Source organism: Equus przewalskii, chromosome 2 (assembly GCF_037783145.1).
Source record: "Equus przewalskii isolate Varuska chromosome 2, EquPr2, whole genome shotgun sequence".
In the NCBI taxonomy this organism is placed as follows: Eukaryota; Metazoa; Chordata; class Mammalia; order Perissodactyla; family Equidae; genus Equus; species Equus przewalskii.
The window spans coordinates 37,382,100-37,394,620 of record NC_091832.1 but is presented as its reverse complement, the minus strand read 5'-3'; the positions used below and the strand labels follow the sequence as shown (position 1 = coordinate 37,394,620).

The following is a 12,521-nucleotide window of genomic DNA, read 5'->3' as shown; positions in this document are numbered from 1 at the left end:
AGGGGCGGGCTGTTTTATTCCCAGACAAGAACAGGGAGACCCAGAGAGTCCCCCAGAGGCATTCGGGATGGAGGATGCAGACCCATGCGCTCAGCCCCGGGCCCATGCCCCCACCCATCCAGCCGTCACACCTGGTGAGTTCAGAGGACGCGGTGTACCAGGAGTGGCCATGCTGATTCTGGATTGATGCACCCAAGGCTCCCCTCCAAAACTCTCCTCCCCACCCACAGACACCCCCAGCCTCCCCCACCACACACAGGCTGGGGTGGTAGGGCGACAAGGAAAAGTGGGGTGCTCCCCTTGTGGCTTTGGACAGATTAGGCTCCCACTGGGGCTCAGTCTCACCATCTGTTTGATGTGAGGGTGGCCTGGGGTCCCAAGGTCTTCCCAGCCCTGTGGTTTCCAGGTAGGGCACCCCCCTCTCCCAGGTGCAACCTGAGTAGGGGTGTGGGTGGGAGTTTGGGATTAGGCTGGGCACCGCTGCCCCCAGGTGGACGTGGGTGGTACTACAGCAGCTAGGGTGCCCTCCGCCTGGGCTTCCTCACAGGGAGGGCTGCGTCCTTAAGGGTATCTCCTGGGGAATGCCACCCCACGTGCCACCCAGTGCCTGAGGTGCCACCATCACTAACACAGCATGCTAGATTAAGCATTGCCTTTCAGTACCCCTTCCCCAAGGGAAGAAGAACTATCGTGCTAGCGCATAAGGGTCTCAGCCCAGGGATAGAGGATGCTGACAGGAGAGGGCTAGAAGTCAAGCTCCAGAACCCCTGCCCAGCCAGCCCGGCAATGGATACAGCCCTTGAGGCTTCAGAGTGTGAGAGACTGACCAGCTGTCCCACACCAGGGCCCTCCACCGACCGGTCTCAGCCAGGAGGGGGCCCTCAGCATTGGCCCGTGCAAGGCCCCCACTCCCAGCCCGGGCAGAGGGAGCAGAATGAGGAATGAAGACACCGGAAGTGACTCAGGGACAGAGAATGAGAAAGGGAGACGGCTCCTTAAAACCCGCCCCAGGTCCCACCCCCTCAATAAGCTTTCCCCCCACTGAGCCCAGGCCCCCATCACCACACATCAAACCCCCTACTCAGCCCCACCAAACCCCACTCAGTGAACCCCGGTACTTCCACCTGGTTTGGAGGAGAAACCCTGCCAGCCCCCTTAGGAGGCCTCAGCCAAGATGCAACAGCTGTCCCCTGAGAGTCCTATCACAGCGGCTAAAAGTGTGGGCCCGAGGCAGTGGCACCTGCTGTGGTTCTCAGGCCCTCCCCACCCCCCGCTCCTGACCTTGGCACTGCTGCTCCCGAGGTTCCCCCTCCCCTCAGCCCAGCCTCCACCGAGTCACCCTGGTTATATTTACAGCACAGTCTGGCCCTGAGTGGCTGGGGGACACTGAGGCCCAGGTCCTGGGAGGCCCCATTCCAGGCCCTGGAAATCACAAGGCTCAGCAGGATGAGGTGGGGCTTCTGGCATCCTCATGCTCTCAAGTCCTCCAGTCCATTTTGAACATGGAACCTGTAGAGAAGGAATCCTTTCCCAGTCCACAACCCATCCAGCTCCCACCCAGAACTAACCTCCCCTCATTCAGGGCTCCCAGACCTTGGCCCGGAACACTTCTCACCCTGCCCGGCAGGGAGCTCCAGCAGTGCTGACCCGGGTCTTATCATCTCTGTAGTCCCAGGCCTAGCACAGGGCCTACACATAGTAGGTGCTCAGTGAACGTGGGAGGAATGAATGAGCAAACGAATGAAGGGCTGCTGTGCACACGGTACACCAGTGCCTCACTGTCTGGGCAAACAAGAGTCACACCTTTAAGGACTCAAGTCAACCCAGCTCCAGGCCTCCAAACCTCCCACCACAGGAGGCCCACTCCCCAGGGCTCCCCCTGCAGATATTCGCAAGCCTTCCTGGGGCTGCCCCTCCAGTCTCGGTCACCACGGCCAGAAAATCAGGCCAGCCAAGCAAGTGTGAACACCATCACTGAGGCAGTTGGAGCCACTGGGGTAATGGCATCCTCTGACCGTCCGCTCCCTGCACCAAGGGAAGGTCAGGAGGGGCTGGCACGAGCCGTGTACACCCAGAGACAGCTCTGGCCTCTGCCCAGTTTCTCCCAGTGAGAACACAGTTTTCTCCTCGGCTGCCCCAGGCCACCGCTAAAGGCGCCTCCAGAGCCCAGAGAAGGCGCTCACGATGACCCTCAGAACATATCCCGAGGAGGCTCTCAGCCATTCCGTCGTACATGAACTGACATGAGGAAGGCCACAGCCAGGGCCCAATCACCAGCAGTGCAGTGGGCCTGGAGCCCACAGTACCTGTAGGGCCCGCAAAAATGTTGTGGTTTCCTTTAAAATCAGTAGGGAAAAAAAATGAACATAATCTAAACTGGATTATATTAGTCTATATTCCCATGTACCCATATAACATAATTTTTAATATTTTTTGATGGAGGAAGGGACCCACAAAGGCAAAAGGGCCCAGTGACAGTCCAGACTCAAGCTTTCTCCTAAGAACAAGATGACAACAACAAGAGTAGCAACAGCTAACACTTAGATGGTGCTTGCCATATGCTGGCCACTCCCTACAATAGCTCTACGAGGCAGGTACCATTTTTTCACCGCCATTTTATAGCTGACGGTGTGGAAGCACAGAGAGGTTGAGTCACGAGGGCAACATCACACAGCTGGGAAGCGGTGGCTCTGGGTTTCCATCCTTCAGGAGTATGGTCCAACGCTGGGCAAAGCACTCAGCATCCAGTCCTCAGCATCTGAAGCAGATTAGGTGACCTCAGTTTTCTCCAAGTACAATGGTTGGTGCTGCCTTACATAAAGGGCCCCAGCTGGTAACTGTCTCAAAACAAGGAAGTTCCCCTCAGCTGATGCTGCCTGTGCCTTCCAGAGCAGCCAGCAACCTCCCTCCAAAAAAAGGTTCCATTTCTTTGTAAACATCCCAAAAAAGAAAAAAATTAATGACTCTTTATCTGGCACCTCACTATCGGTGCACCCGTGCATTCGTGGCTATTTTTGTATTTGGGTACATGTTTGAACACATGGCACGTGGCTCTGCACGTGTCTATGTAGAACTGAATGCTTTATATGAATGACACTGTTGTGTGCGTGTCTGTCTGTCTGCCTGTCCCTGTATGCTTGTGTATCTGTGGGCATGTACCCATGATGGAGACAGGCGCTAAGACATTGCCGTATTTCTCTGCACGTAAATCAGCAAACTCCCACACGTCAGGGCCCAGTTCATCAATTTCCCGAGTTGTTCAAGAGAAACTGATGCCCCAAAAGATTGCCTAAGGTCGGGGTCATCCAGCAAGTCACTGACTGAGACAGAAACCAGAGATCTTGTCTCCTGCCTCCCAAACCCTGCTGCCTCCAAGACTGGTCACCTAGCTCGGTCCACATCTGTTTACAATGTCAGTCCCCAGGTCGAGGTGACCCTTTGCAGAGTTTGCCACCAGCAACTCTGGGTCTGTGGTGGATCCCACAGAGGGCACTGACCCCTCTGTCAGGACCAGCCTCTAGAATGCAACAGAAAGGTCCCACAGCCAGAGATCCCCCGGACACCCCAGGGCTGAGGCATGAGGTCACCACAGCAGGACAGACCCCAACACGCGCCCTCGCGTTCCCTCACGCTCCCTGTCTCTCTGTTGTTTTTTTAAATGAAAACTTCATTGATTTTTATATGCCCAAAGTAACACATGCTTGTTTTAAAAAGGAAGGTAAGCCGTATAAAATAGGAGGGTTGGACCCCTCCTGCAGCCCCACAGAACCACCACAAACAGCAGGGTGCATGGCGTTCTGAATTTCTTTACTCGGAAACAATTACTAAGGAGACCGGTGGGCCCAGCACAGAAAACAACTTCTGGGGACACGCGGATGAGTCAGAAAGGGAGGAAGAGCAGAGTCGAACCAGCCGGGCTGAAGTCAGGCCTTGGGGCAAATGGGCTAACCAGGCGCTCAGGGGACAGGCCGGCCCTGAACTGCTGGGGTTCTTGGTGGAACTTCTGGGCACACAGTGTTCTGGAGCCACACTAAGTGCCACAAACCAACAACTGCTTCTCGGTCTTGACATTCAAGTCATGGAAGCTTAGGACTGAAAGGAGCACAGGGTCCACCTGGTCCCGTCTGCCCATTTTAGAGATGGGGAGACTGAAGGACCTTGTGGGGAGGCAACTGAGCTGGCTCTGTGTGGCAATTTGGCCAACCAAGCACCTTTGAGAGGCTGCCCAGGCCTCAGCCTCCATCCACAGCCTGGGGAGGAGGCGCTGGAGGGCAGGACCAGACGATATCAGTTAATGAGGGAGAAAGAAAAAGACAGGAAGCAACAGAGAGCTATAAATACAGGAGGAAGCCGCGGGGCAGCAGTTGGAAGCCCCAGACTGGTGTTAGAGGCACTGACTTCAAATCCTCCTCCTGTGGTTGCCCAGCCGTGTGACCCTGGACGGCCACTGACCCCGAGTCTCGGCTTCCTCACTGCTGATGAGCAGATAATAGTGTCTATTCTTTCTACTCATAAGAGAAAGAATGAGCACACGCTCCCAGCAGAGGGGTGGGGGGCCCCCCAAACCTGCAAACCTCAGGATTCGCTCTGTCCCAGGGTATCTGGGCAACCCACGCTTCTGAGCCGGCCCCATCTCCTGCCCAAATTAAACAGTAATCACCCAAGGTCAGGGAAAGGGCCTTGTCAGAGCAGGTTTCTCTCCAAGGGCGGGGCTCGGCCTTGACCAGCTGGGCCCACTCCCCTCCCGCCTATAAGTGTGCCCCCGCCCGCCTCGAGAGCCACTCGGTCCTGAGCACCCACAACATGCTGGGCATCACCGTCCTTGCAGCGCTCCTGGCCTGTGGTAAGCTGTGGGTTGGGGACCAGCTGTAGCCAGGGGGCTGTGAGCTCGGGCTGGCCTCCTGGGGACAAGGAGAGGCACAGGGGCCCTCTGCTCTCCAGGGCGCTAGGAAAGGAGCTTTGGGGTCTGATGTGGGTTCAGACACTGCTGACCAGCTGTGTGTCAGACGAGCCACTTGGCCACTCTGCTTCCATATCTACAAACTGAGCTGACAATGTCCCTCCCCAGGCTGAGGACTAGAGACGAGGTTGGAAAGCACCAAGTGTGGGCGCGGGGACACAGTAGATGCCTCATCCTAGGTTCGCTCCAGGGACCACGGCGGCCCACCTTTCTCAGCGCCAGTGTCTCTCCTTTGAGGATTCTTTGCTCCCCCATTTTGGTGGCCTTCTCCCAGATTAGAAATCAAAGAACTTAGGTTGAGCGTCACTTACTCTTGGCAGGTCCTAGACAATCCACTTCACCTCTCTAAATCTCATTGGCTCTTTTGAAATGAGAGCACTTGATTGAGAATCCTTTCAGCTAACAACAACAACAAGAGTAATAATAGCGTCTCCTGCTTATCGTGTGTTTACTACATGCCAGGCCCTGTGCAAGCCCTGTACATTCAGGAGCTAACTGGTCCTCACAACCATTTTGAGAGGCAGGGTCTGTTCATCTCTCCACTTCACAGATGAGGACACTCACTCTGAGAGGCCCAGGATCTTGCCCAAGATCATATGTGTGGTTGGAGCCAGAATCTGAGTCCGGGTCTGTCTCACTGTGGGGCACGCGCTTTTGACCGCTCCACATGGCTCCCAGCTATGAAAGCCTGGAACTCTGGGTCCAGGGCTCACACGGTCCTTATGCTGTGGCCTAAAAAGGGACAGCAGGGTAGGGGGGGAAGGACAGGGGTGCACTCACACCCATACCAGCCACCTTTTTATTTCCTTCAATGTAATAAGCATTCCCTTTACACCAGGTCCTTCACTAACCCCTTTACCTGCATTGTCTGATTTAGTTCTCAGGACAAACCACCAGGTTAGTGCGATTCTTCCCATTTCACAGAAAGGGAAGCTGAGGCCCGGAGAACTAGACGGCTTCCCCAAATTCATGCAGTAAAATCTGAACTCGTGTCTGCCCGGCCCCAAAGTCTGTGCTCTCCCCATTGGCCCCTTTCCCTGTGCCAGCCCGGCTCACCTGTGCTCTTTCTCTCCCATCTCGCTCAGCCTCCGGCGAGGTCCCCAGCTTCGAGCCCAACCCGTCAGCACGGGTGGTGGGAGGAGAGACTGTCAGTCCTCACAGCTGGCCCTGGCAGGTAAGCAGAGTGCTGCAGGTGTGCGAGGTGGGGTGGACAGGGTGAGGTGTGAGGGCCCCCGGGGGCTGACACGTGGCCCTCCCACGCCCTCCTCCAGGTCTCGCTCCAGTACCTCAGGGATGACACGTGGAGGCACACATGCGGCGGCACCCTGATCACCGACAGACACGTCCTCACAGCTGCCCACTGCATCAGGTGAGCGGAGATGACGCCCAGAGCCCCGCCATCGATTGCGCTGGCAAGGGAGCCTGACAAGCTGTTTTTAGCACCTGCCACACACTCCAGGCCCTGGGCAAATATGCTACTCACACCCAGTAAATCAGTTGTTCGTTTCTTCATTCAACAAGCACTTATTGTGTACCTACTATGTGCCAGGGAACACAGCAGTGAAGACAAAATGTGTGCTCGTGGGAGCTGATATTCTCGTGGAAGACAGAGCACAGACCATTAAACAAGCAAATGTATAGCATCAAGTGGCAATGAAGGAAAGTAAGGCAGGAAGAGGATACAAAGTACGAGGGGCTCTGTTTCAAATGAGGTGGCCAGGGGACACGCTCTCTGAAAAGAAGTTATTTGAGGAAAGAGCTGAGAGAAGTAAGGGAAGAAATCATCGATTTGGGGGAAGGGTGCTCCAGGTGGAGGAACAGCCAATGCAAAGGCCTGGAGGAGGCAGCCTCTGTTTGTTTGAGAAATAACGAGGGAGCCCGTGTGGCAGGACTGAGTGAGGGGAGAGGAGGTGACTTAGAAGGAACGCAGCAAGAACAAGGGCGGCTTGGACTAGCTAATCGTCACGGCAGCCCTAGGAGGCGAGTTCCAACATTACCTCCACCTCACCGATGATGGAACTGAGGCCCGAGGCTGCCCGCCCAGTGGAGCCTTCCTACCCATCCAGGAGTCCAAGTGGACTTCACTCCAAGACCAGGGTCCTTAGCCCGAGCCCTGGGAAGAGCCAACGGGGGTGGACACCCCTCCCCCAAATGATTCCCACCGCGGCCACGTCCCTACCCCAGTGGCCGGCAGGGGCAGGAGGCCACCCTGACCCAGTCCCCTTCCTCTGCTCAGCAACCTGACCTACCGCGTGGGCCTGGGGAAGCACAACCTGGCGGTGGAGGACGAGGAAGGCTCCGTGTTCGTGGGTGTGGACACCATCTTTGTCCATGAGGGGTGGAGCTCCCTCCTGCTACGGTGAGTGCCCAGCTGGCCATCTCATGGCCATGGGGACAGCACAGAAGAAGCAGGGGTCCCTGAGAAGGAGCTGCGGAGCCTGCCCCGCCCTGTCCCTGGACCCCATCCTTACCCTGAACCGCCAGCAGACGACTCCTTTATGCGAACTGGCAAAATGCTAAGTGGAGACGGACAGCCCGCCCCTCGCCTTCAGTGGCCAAGGGTCCTGGAAGGTTTGCAGGGTATAAAGACCCCGAGGCCCCCACAGTGTCCTGCCTGACGTCTCTCAGCCAGAGGCTGAGGCAGGACTCACCTTTATTGAGTGCCTACTGCATGCCCGCATTGCAGTAAGCACTTTATACGCCGTCTCTTATTTAATCTTCACAACAGCCCTAGACAAGGAACTGAGACTATGTCCCAGGTCACACAGCCCAGAACACGGCAGAACTAGGAATCAAACTAGGGTTGCCAGCTTTCCTTCTGGTAAGAGGCAAGTGTCCCTCTTTCGTCATTATAATTTCCAACTTGTTTTAGCTTAATTTCCGGTTGCTACATAAGCTGCAGTGGTTCAGGATGCCTCTGCTCTCATCTCCCCTCTGTTAAGTCTTTCATGACGTAAAGACACGCGCGAGAGAAGTTAGCTTCTAAAGGGACGGCCACCGTGTTAGAAGGCAGATCATTGGTGCTCCGACATCTTGGTCGGCCAGTAAGAATCTGGTGGTCCAGGATGTTTATGAAGGACCCCTGGTCACACTTTGCCTGACTCCCAACTCACCACCTGGGCCTCTTAGCCTTGGCTTGGGGGGCCAGGGCCTTCCTGCCCACTCACCACCTCCACTTTGAACTCCAGGAACGACATCGCCATCATCAAGCTGGCAGAGCCCGTGGAACTGAGCGACACCATCAAGGTGGCAAACCTGCCGGAGAAAAACATCGTGCTGCCTAAGGACTACCCCTGCTATGTCACTGGCTGGGGCCGCCTCTTGAGTGAGTACAGCCCCTGGCAAATCATGGGAGCCTTCCTGGAGGAAGCAACTCCCACAGAAAGCACACCAACCACATTTGCCCATCACTTTTCCTGTTTGCCTAAACATCTTCAGATCTTTTCCAGCTTTGTAATAATAACAGCTAGTATTTATTAAGCACGTTCCATGTGACAGACAGTTTAACAAGTACACATCAGGGGTGTCAAAAGGATTAAATGGATTAGAACTTGTCAGGTCTTGGGACAGGGCTGGGCACATTACTAAGTGCCATCTAAGTGACTATGAAATAAACTAACCAAACCATTTGGGGGGTGGGGGATGGTACACCATAGGCCCAAATAAATTCCAAGTTAATTAAAAGGTAAAATGCAAATCAATGAAACTATGGAAGACAGAGAAAAATGCAGATCAGGACTTGGAAAATCTTGGGATGAGAAAGACCTTTTAATGCGTGACCCCCAAGACAGAGGCCTACGAAGAAATGATTGACGATTAAAACCCCAGAATCCAAATTAAAGAGAACTCAACTCAAAGGGCTTTCCATGGACTCGTTCTGCCTCCCGCCTGCTCCCCCGCCCCCCCCTCCAGAGGAGCTCTGACCCAAATAGTTTGGGACCATTGGCTCCGAGTCTCACCTCTCGATTAAGGGCCTGTGTGTGGTTCCCATGAAGTCTGGCCAGAACTCGCCGGGGTCCTATTCCAGCCCCGTCCAGCCCTCTGTCACACCCTGAAGGCCTGGGGCTGCCTGGGCGGGCTCCCCGCTCACCCCCGTTCTCTCCCCAGCTGGTGGTCCCCTTCCAGACGAGCTGCAGAAGGGCCTGCAGCCTATAGTGCCCCACGCCACGTGCGCCCGGTTCGACTATTGGGGTTTCCTGGTGAGGAGAACTATGGTGTGCGCTGGGGGTGACGGCATCGTCTCATCCTGCAACGTGAGTGTCTGACCCTGCACCCCATCCCTACCCCCTTACGTGGAGGGGGGCAATGAGAAAGGCAAAGGAGGGAGAAGTGGGGAGACCCACACTGGCATACCTTTCCAGGGGAGAAGACTGAACCCTGGGTGGGCAGGAGGCTTGGGAGAAAGTGGTCACCGTCCCCAGCACTGCGGCGAGGACAGGAGAGTTGAGCATGAGAATCTGAGTTCAAGTCCCAGTCCCACCACTTAGTAGCTGTGCAACCTTGGGCAGGCTATTTAACCTCTCTGAACCTCAGTTTTCCCATCTATAAAATGGAGATATAGAAACTTCACAGGTTGCTGTGTGGACTGAATGAGTCTAACAAGCATAGAAGAGACTTCATTGAAGTCCCTACACGTGTTCCTTCATGCCATCAGCTCCACTGGTCTAGGGAGCCAGAGGACTTAGGGAGTCTGACACAGAACCAAGAAACATCTAGGATGATCAGGAACTGTCCTGTTTTCAAACACGTGGCCCTTTCCCCACTCCCACCGTCCTCACCTTCCCAGGTCTCCCACATGGCTCCCAGCATCCTCTCCTCTCTGGGCAGCTCACAGAGTCTTAGACATGGGAACCTGAACAGTTAGGGAAACCGAGGCACAGAGAGGGTTATCATCATCCCCAAACCACATAGCAAACCAAGAGCTACTCTGACATCCCAGGGCCTCCCAGAATGAGGCCAAGTCACCCCCGAAACACATCTTCTTTGCCTCCCTCACCATGGACACGCTGAAGCCAAAACAGGGGATACCAAGGCTGAGAGCCCAGCCCACATCCCCTACCTTGACCCGCCCCTGTTCCTGAGCCTGCTGCCAGAGGAGGCCTGGTGGCTGAGGTCTGCTCTGTCTGGTGCAGGGGGACTCAGGCGGCCCGCTGAACTGCCCAGCTGAGAACGAGGATGGCTCCTGGGAGGTGCATGGCATCGTCAGCTTTGGCTCCAGCGAGGGCTGCAACGTTGTCAAGAAGCCCTCCGTCTACACCCGCGTGTCTGCCTACATCGACTGGATCAACGAGGTGGGTGCCCAGCCCCCAGCCCTCCTTCCTCACCCCCAGCCCCTCCCCCTCACTCACCCAGTCCTTCACTCACTCCCCCACTTACTCCTTCACTCATTCACACATTCACTCACTCATTCAAGAACTATTGAGTGCTGACTGTATGCAGACCTCGAGTCGGGTGTGACGAAGGAAACGGTGTTGACTCCTCCATCCATTCATCTATTGGCTTCAGCAAACACTTGTGCCCCAATCCCAGGCACCACACCAGTCCCCCCAAAAGTGAAGCGTGGCCCCATGAGAGCAGGGCCCAGCAGAGGAGAGGGGGCAGCGTGCACGGCCATGAATATCTTATGGGGGGGACAGAGGTTCACTCTGGGCTGGGGCTTTCATACTGCGGGCAGGATGTGTTCTGAGCCCCATCTGCGCAGTGGTCTGAAATGCTGAGGGGGCTCAGACTCCTCGGGCGGGGGCAAGACTGGATTGTCAAGGCCCAGGGCCGCCTGCCATGACCCCTTGTTCCTACTCTCCCAGTGAAGCCTTGCGCTGCCCCAGAACGGTGCACACACACACACACACACACAGCCCCCCCAAGTCCTTTACCCTGTTCTCTGTTCTTCCAGAAAATACAGCTCTGATTCATCTTTGGGAGCCAAAGTCACAAATTCCTGCAACCATAATAAACCTCCTTCCGCCTCAAGCTGCCTGCTTTCTTGATTTGCGCCTCCCCTGCGGGTTCCCCGGCTCTCTAGGGGCCGCCAGGGATGCAAAGAGAGACCCCTTCAGCCAGGCTGGTTAGGCCTCAGAGGGAGCTGCTGGGGGTGCTAGTGGAGGGGGACCCCAGGAAGCCGCATGGTAGCCTGAGGGGATATGAGTTAAGGACAGACCAGACACTTGCCCCCAACATCTCACAAGCTGTGAACCGCTGCAACCCTGATCAAACCACCCTCTTCCTGATCCTGACTCCACAGAGGAGGCAGGGGGTCCTCAGGCCCCCCAGCTTCAGGTGGAGGATGGGGTCTCCCCAAGGACAGCCTCCCCAGCCCAGAGAGGCCGGCCACAGGAGGATGCCCATTGCTCAGGACCAACCACTGGCTCCCTGAGAAAGAGGCTCCCTAGCGGGCCCCCAGCCCAGAGCCCCCCACGGCTGCTGTCAGCCTGGGCTCTCGTAGTCCAGAAGTGTTTCATGGGCCCTGACCTCATGCCAGCCCTGTGCTGGGCACAGTGAGGGAACAGGAGGGGGAGACCCAGCCCAGCCCCCAGCAGGTGCAGGTGTAAGGAAAGCAATGGCTTCCACACATAGACACAGCAGGTCAGAGCTGGAAAAGCTCCCAATGTATTAGACAGGCAGGGAAACTGAGGCCCAGAGAGAGGAAAGAGCTGGGCCAGGTCCTAGGAATGGATGGCCCTGGAGGCTCAGGGAAGGGAGAGCCCTCCTGAGGCCAAGTGGGGTCAAAAAGAGAGTGACCCAGTGACCAGCGAGGGGCAGTCCTAGTGGGGACCCGAGCCCTAACCATGACACTCCTGAGAATGTGCTGGCCCCCACCCCAGCCTCTGACCTCCTCCTAGGAGAGCCCTCGGCTGCAGCTGCCCCCGGTGGGCCCAGGAGTTGTCCTGTTTCCCCATCACACTTTGGCTGCTGGAGGTGGGGACCGTGGCGTACCTCCCACAAGTTACTACCCCAAGGTGATTCTCAGGAAGGACTATTTACCCAACGCGCAATGGGGCCCACAAGCAGCCAGGCACCAGCTCAGCCCTGGGCATCCGGGGACGGTTCAGACCAGACCCCCGCTCTATAGGAGACAGACCAACACACAGATCACTGAGTTCCCCGGTGTAAGAGAGGAAAACAGACCAGGAGCACGGAGACGGGGCACTTAAACCAGTGTCGGGTGGCAAGAGGAGTCCAGGACGGCTTCCCAGATGTGGTGATGCCGAAGCTGAGCCTGAAACTTTGAATAGAAGGTACAGAGGGTGCTGCTGGCTGTTTGACCCAAACTTCCTTCCCAGCCTTCTCCTTTCGTGCCTGTCTCTATACCGGAGGTTATAAATGTGAAACATTTGCTCTGCTCGGGACCCTTGCAGTTATAATAACGAAACAAGAGTTAACACTTACTGAGTGCTTACTACGTGCCAGGCGCTGTTCCACAGAGTTTACATTACCTCACTTAATCTCCAAAACAATCCCATCAGTTATGTTATTATTAACATCATTCCCATTTTACAGATGAGAAAACTGAGGCTAGAGAGGGTTAGTGACTTCCCAAGGTGATTTAATAGGAAGTGATGGA

The 12,521-nt window shown here is 55.9% G+C and overlaps 1 protein-coding gene and 1 long non-coding RNA gene across 3 annotated transcripts; one reads left to right on the top strand and one right to left on the bottom strand.

The window, feature by feature from the left end:
* Positions 1–2,377: 2,377 nt before the first annotated feature.
* LOC139080726 (uncharacterized) lies at positions 2,378–7,200 on the bottom strand. 2 transcript variants are annotated; one of them, XR_011535453.1, is made up of 3 exons: positions 6,017–7,200; positions 5,525–5,692; positions 2,378–2,758 (listed from the first exon to the last, which is right to left on the bottom strand). It is a non-coding gene; the product is annotated as an uncharacterized lncRNA (long non-coding RNA). The 2 variants fall into 2 exon arrangements; XR_011535454.1 differs by lacking the exon at positions 5,525–5,692.
* On the top strand, positions 4,469–10,930 carry CTRC (chymotrypsin C). The gene is made up of 8 exons (XM_070602666.1): positions 4,469–4,843; positions 6,046–6,134; positions 6,232–6,329; positions 7,197–7,319; positions 8,149–8,285; positions 9,068–9,213; positions 10,093–10,251; positions 10,854–10,930. Exons 1-8 carry the CDS (start codon positions 4,804–4,806, stop codon positions 10,866–10,868), a joined length of 807 nt encoding a protein of 268 aa, XP_070458767.1. The 5' UTR covers positions 4,469–4,803; the 3' UTR covers positions 10,869–10,930.
* Positions 10,931–12,521: the final 1,591 nt, after the last annotated feature.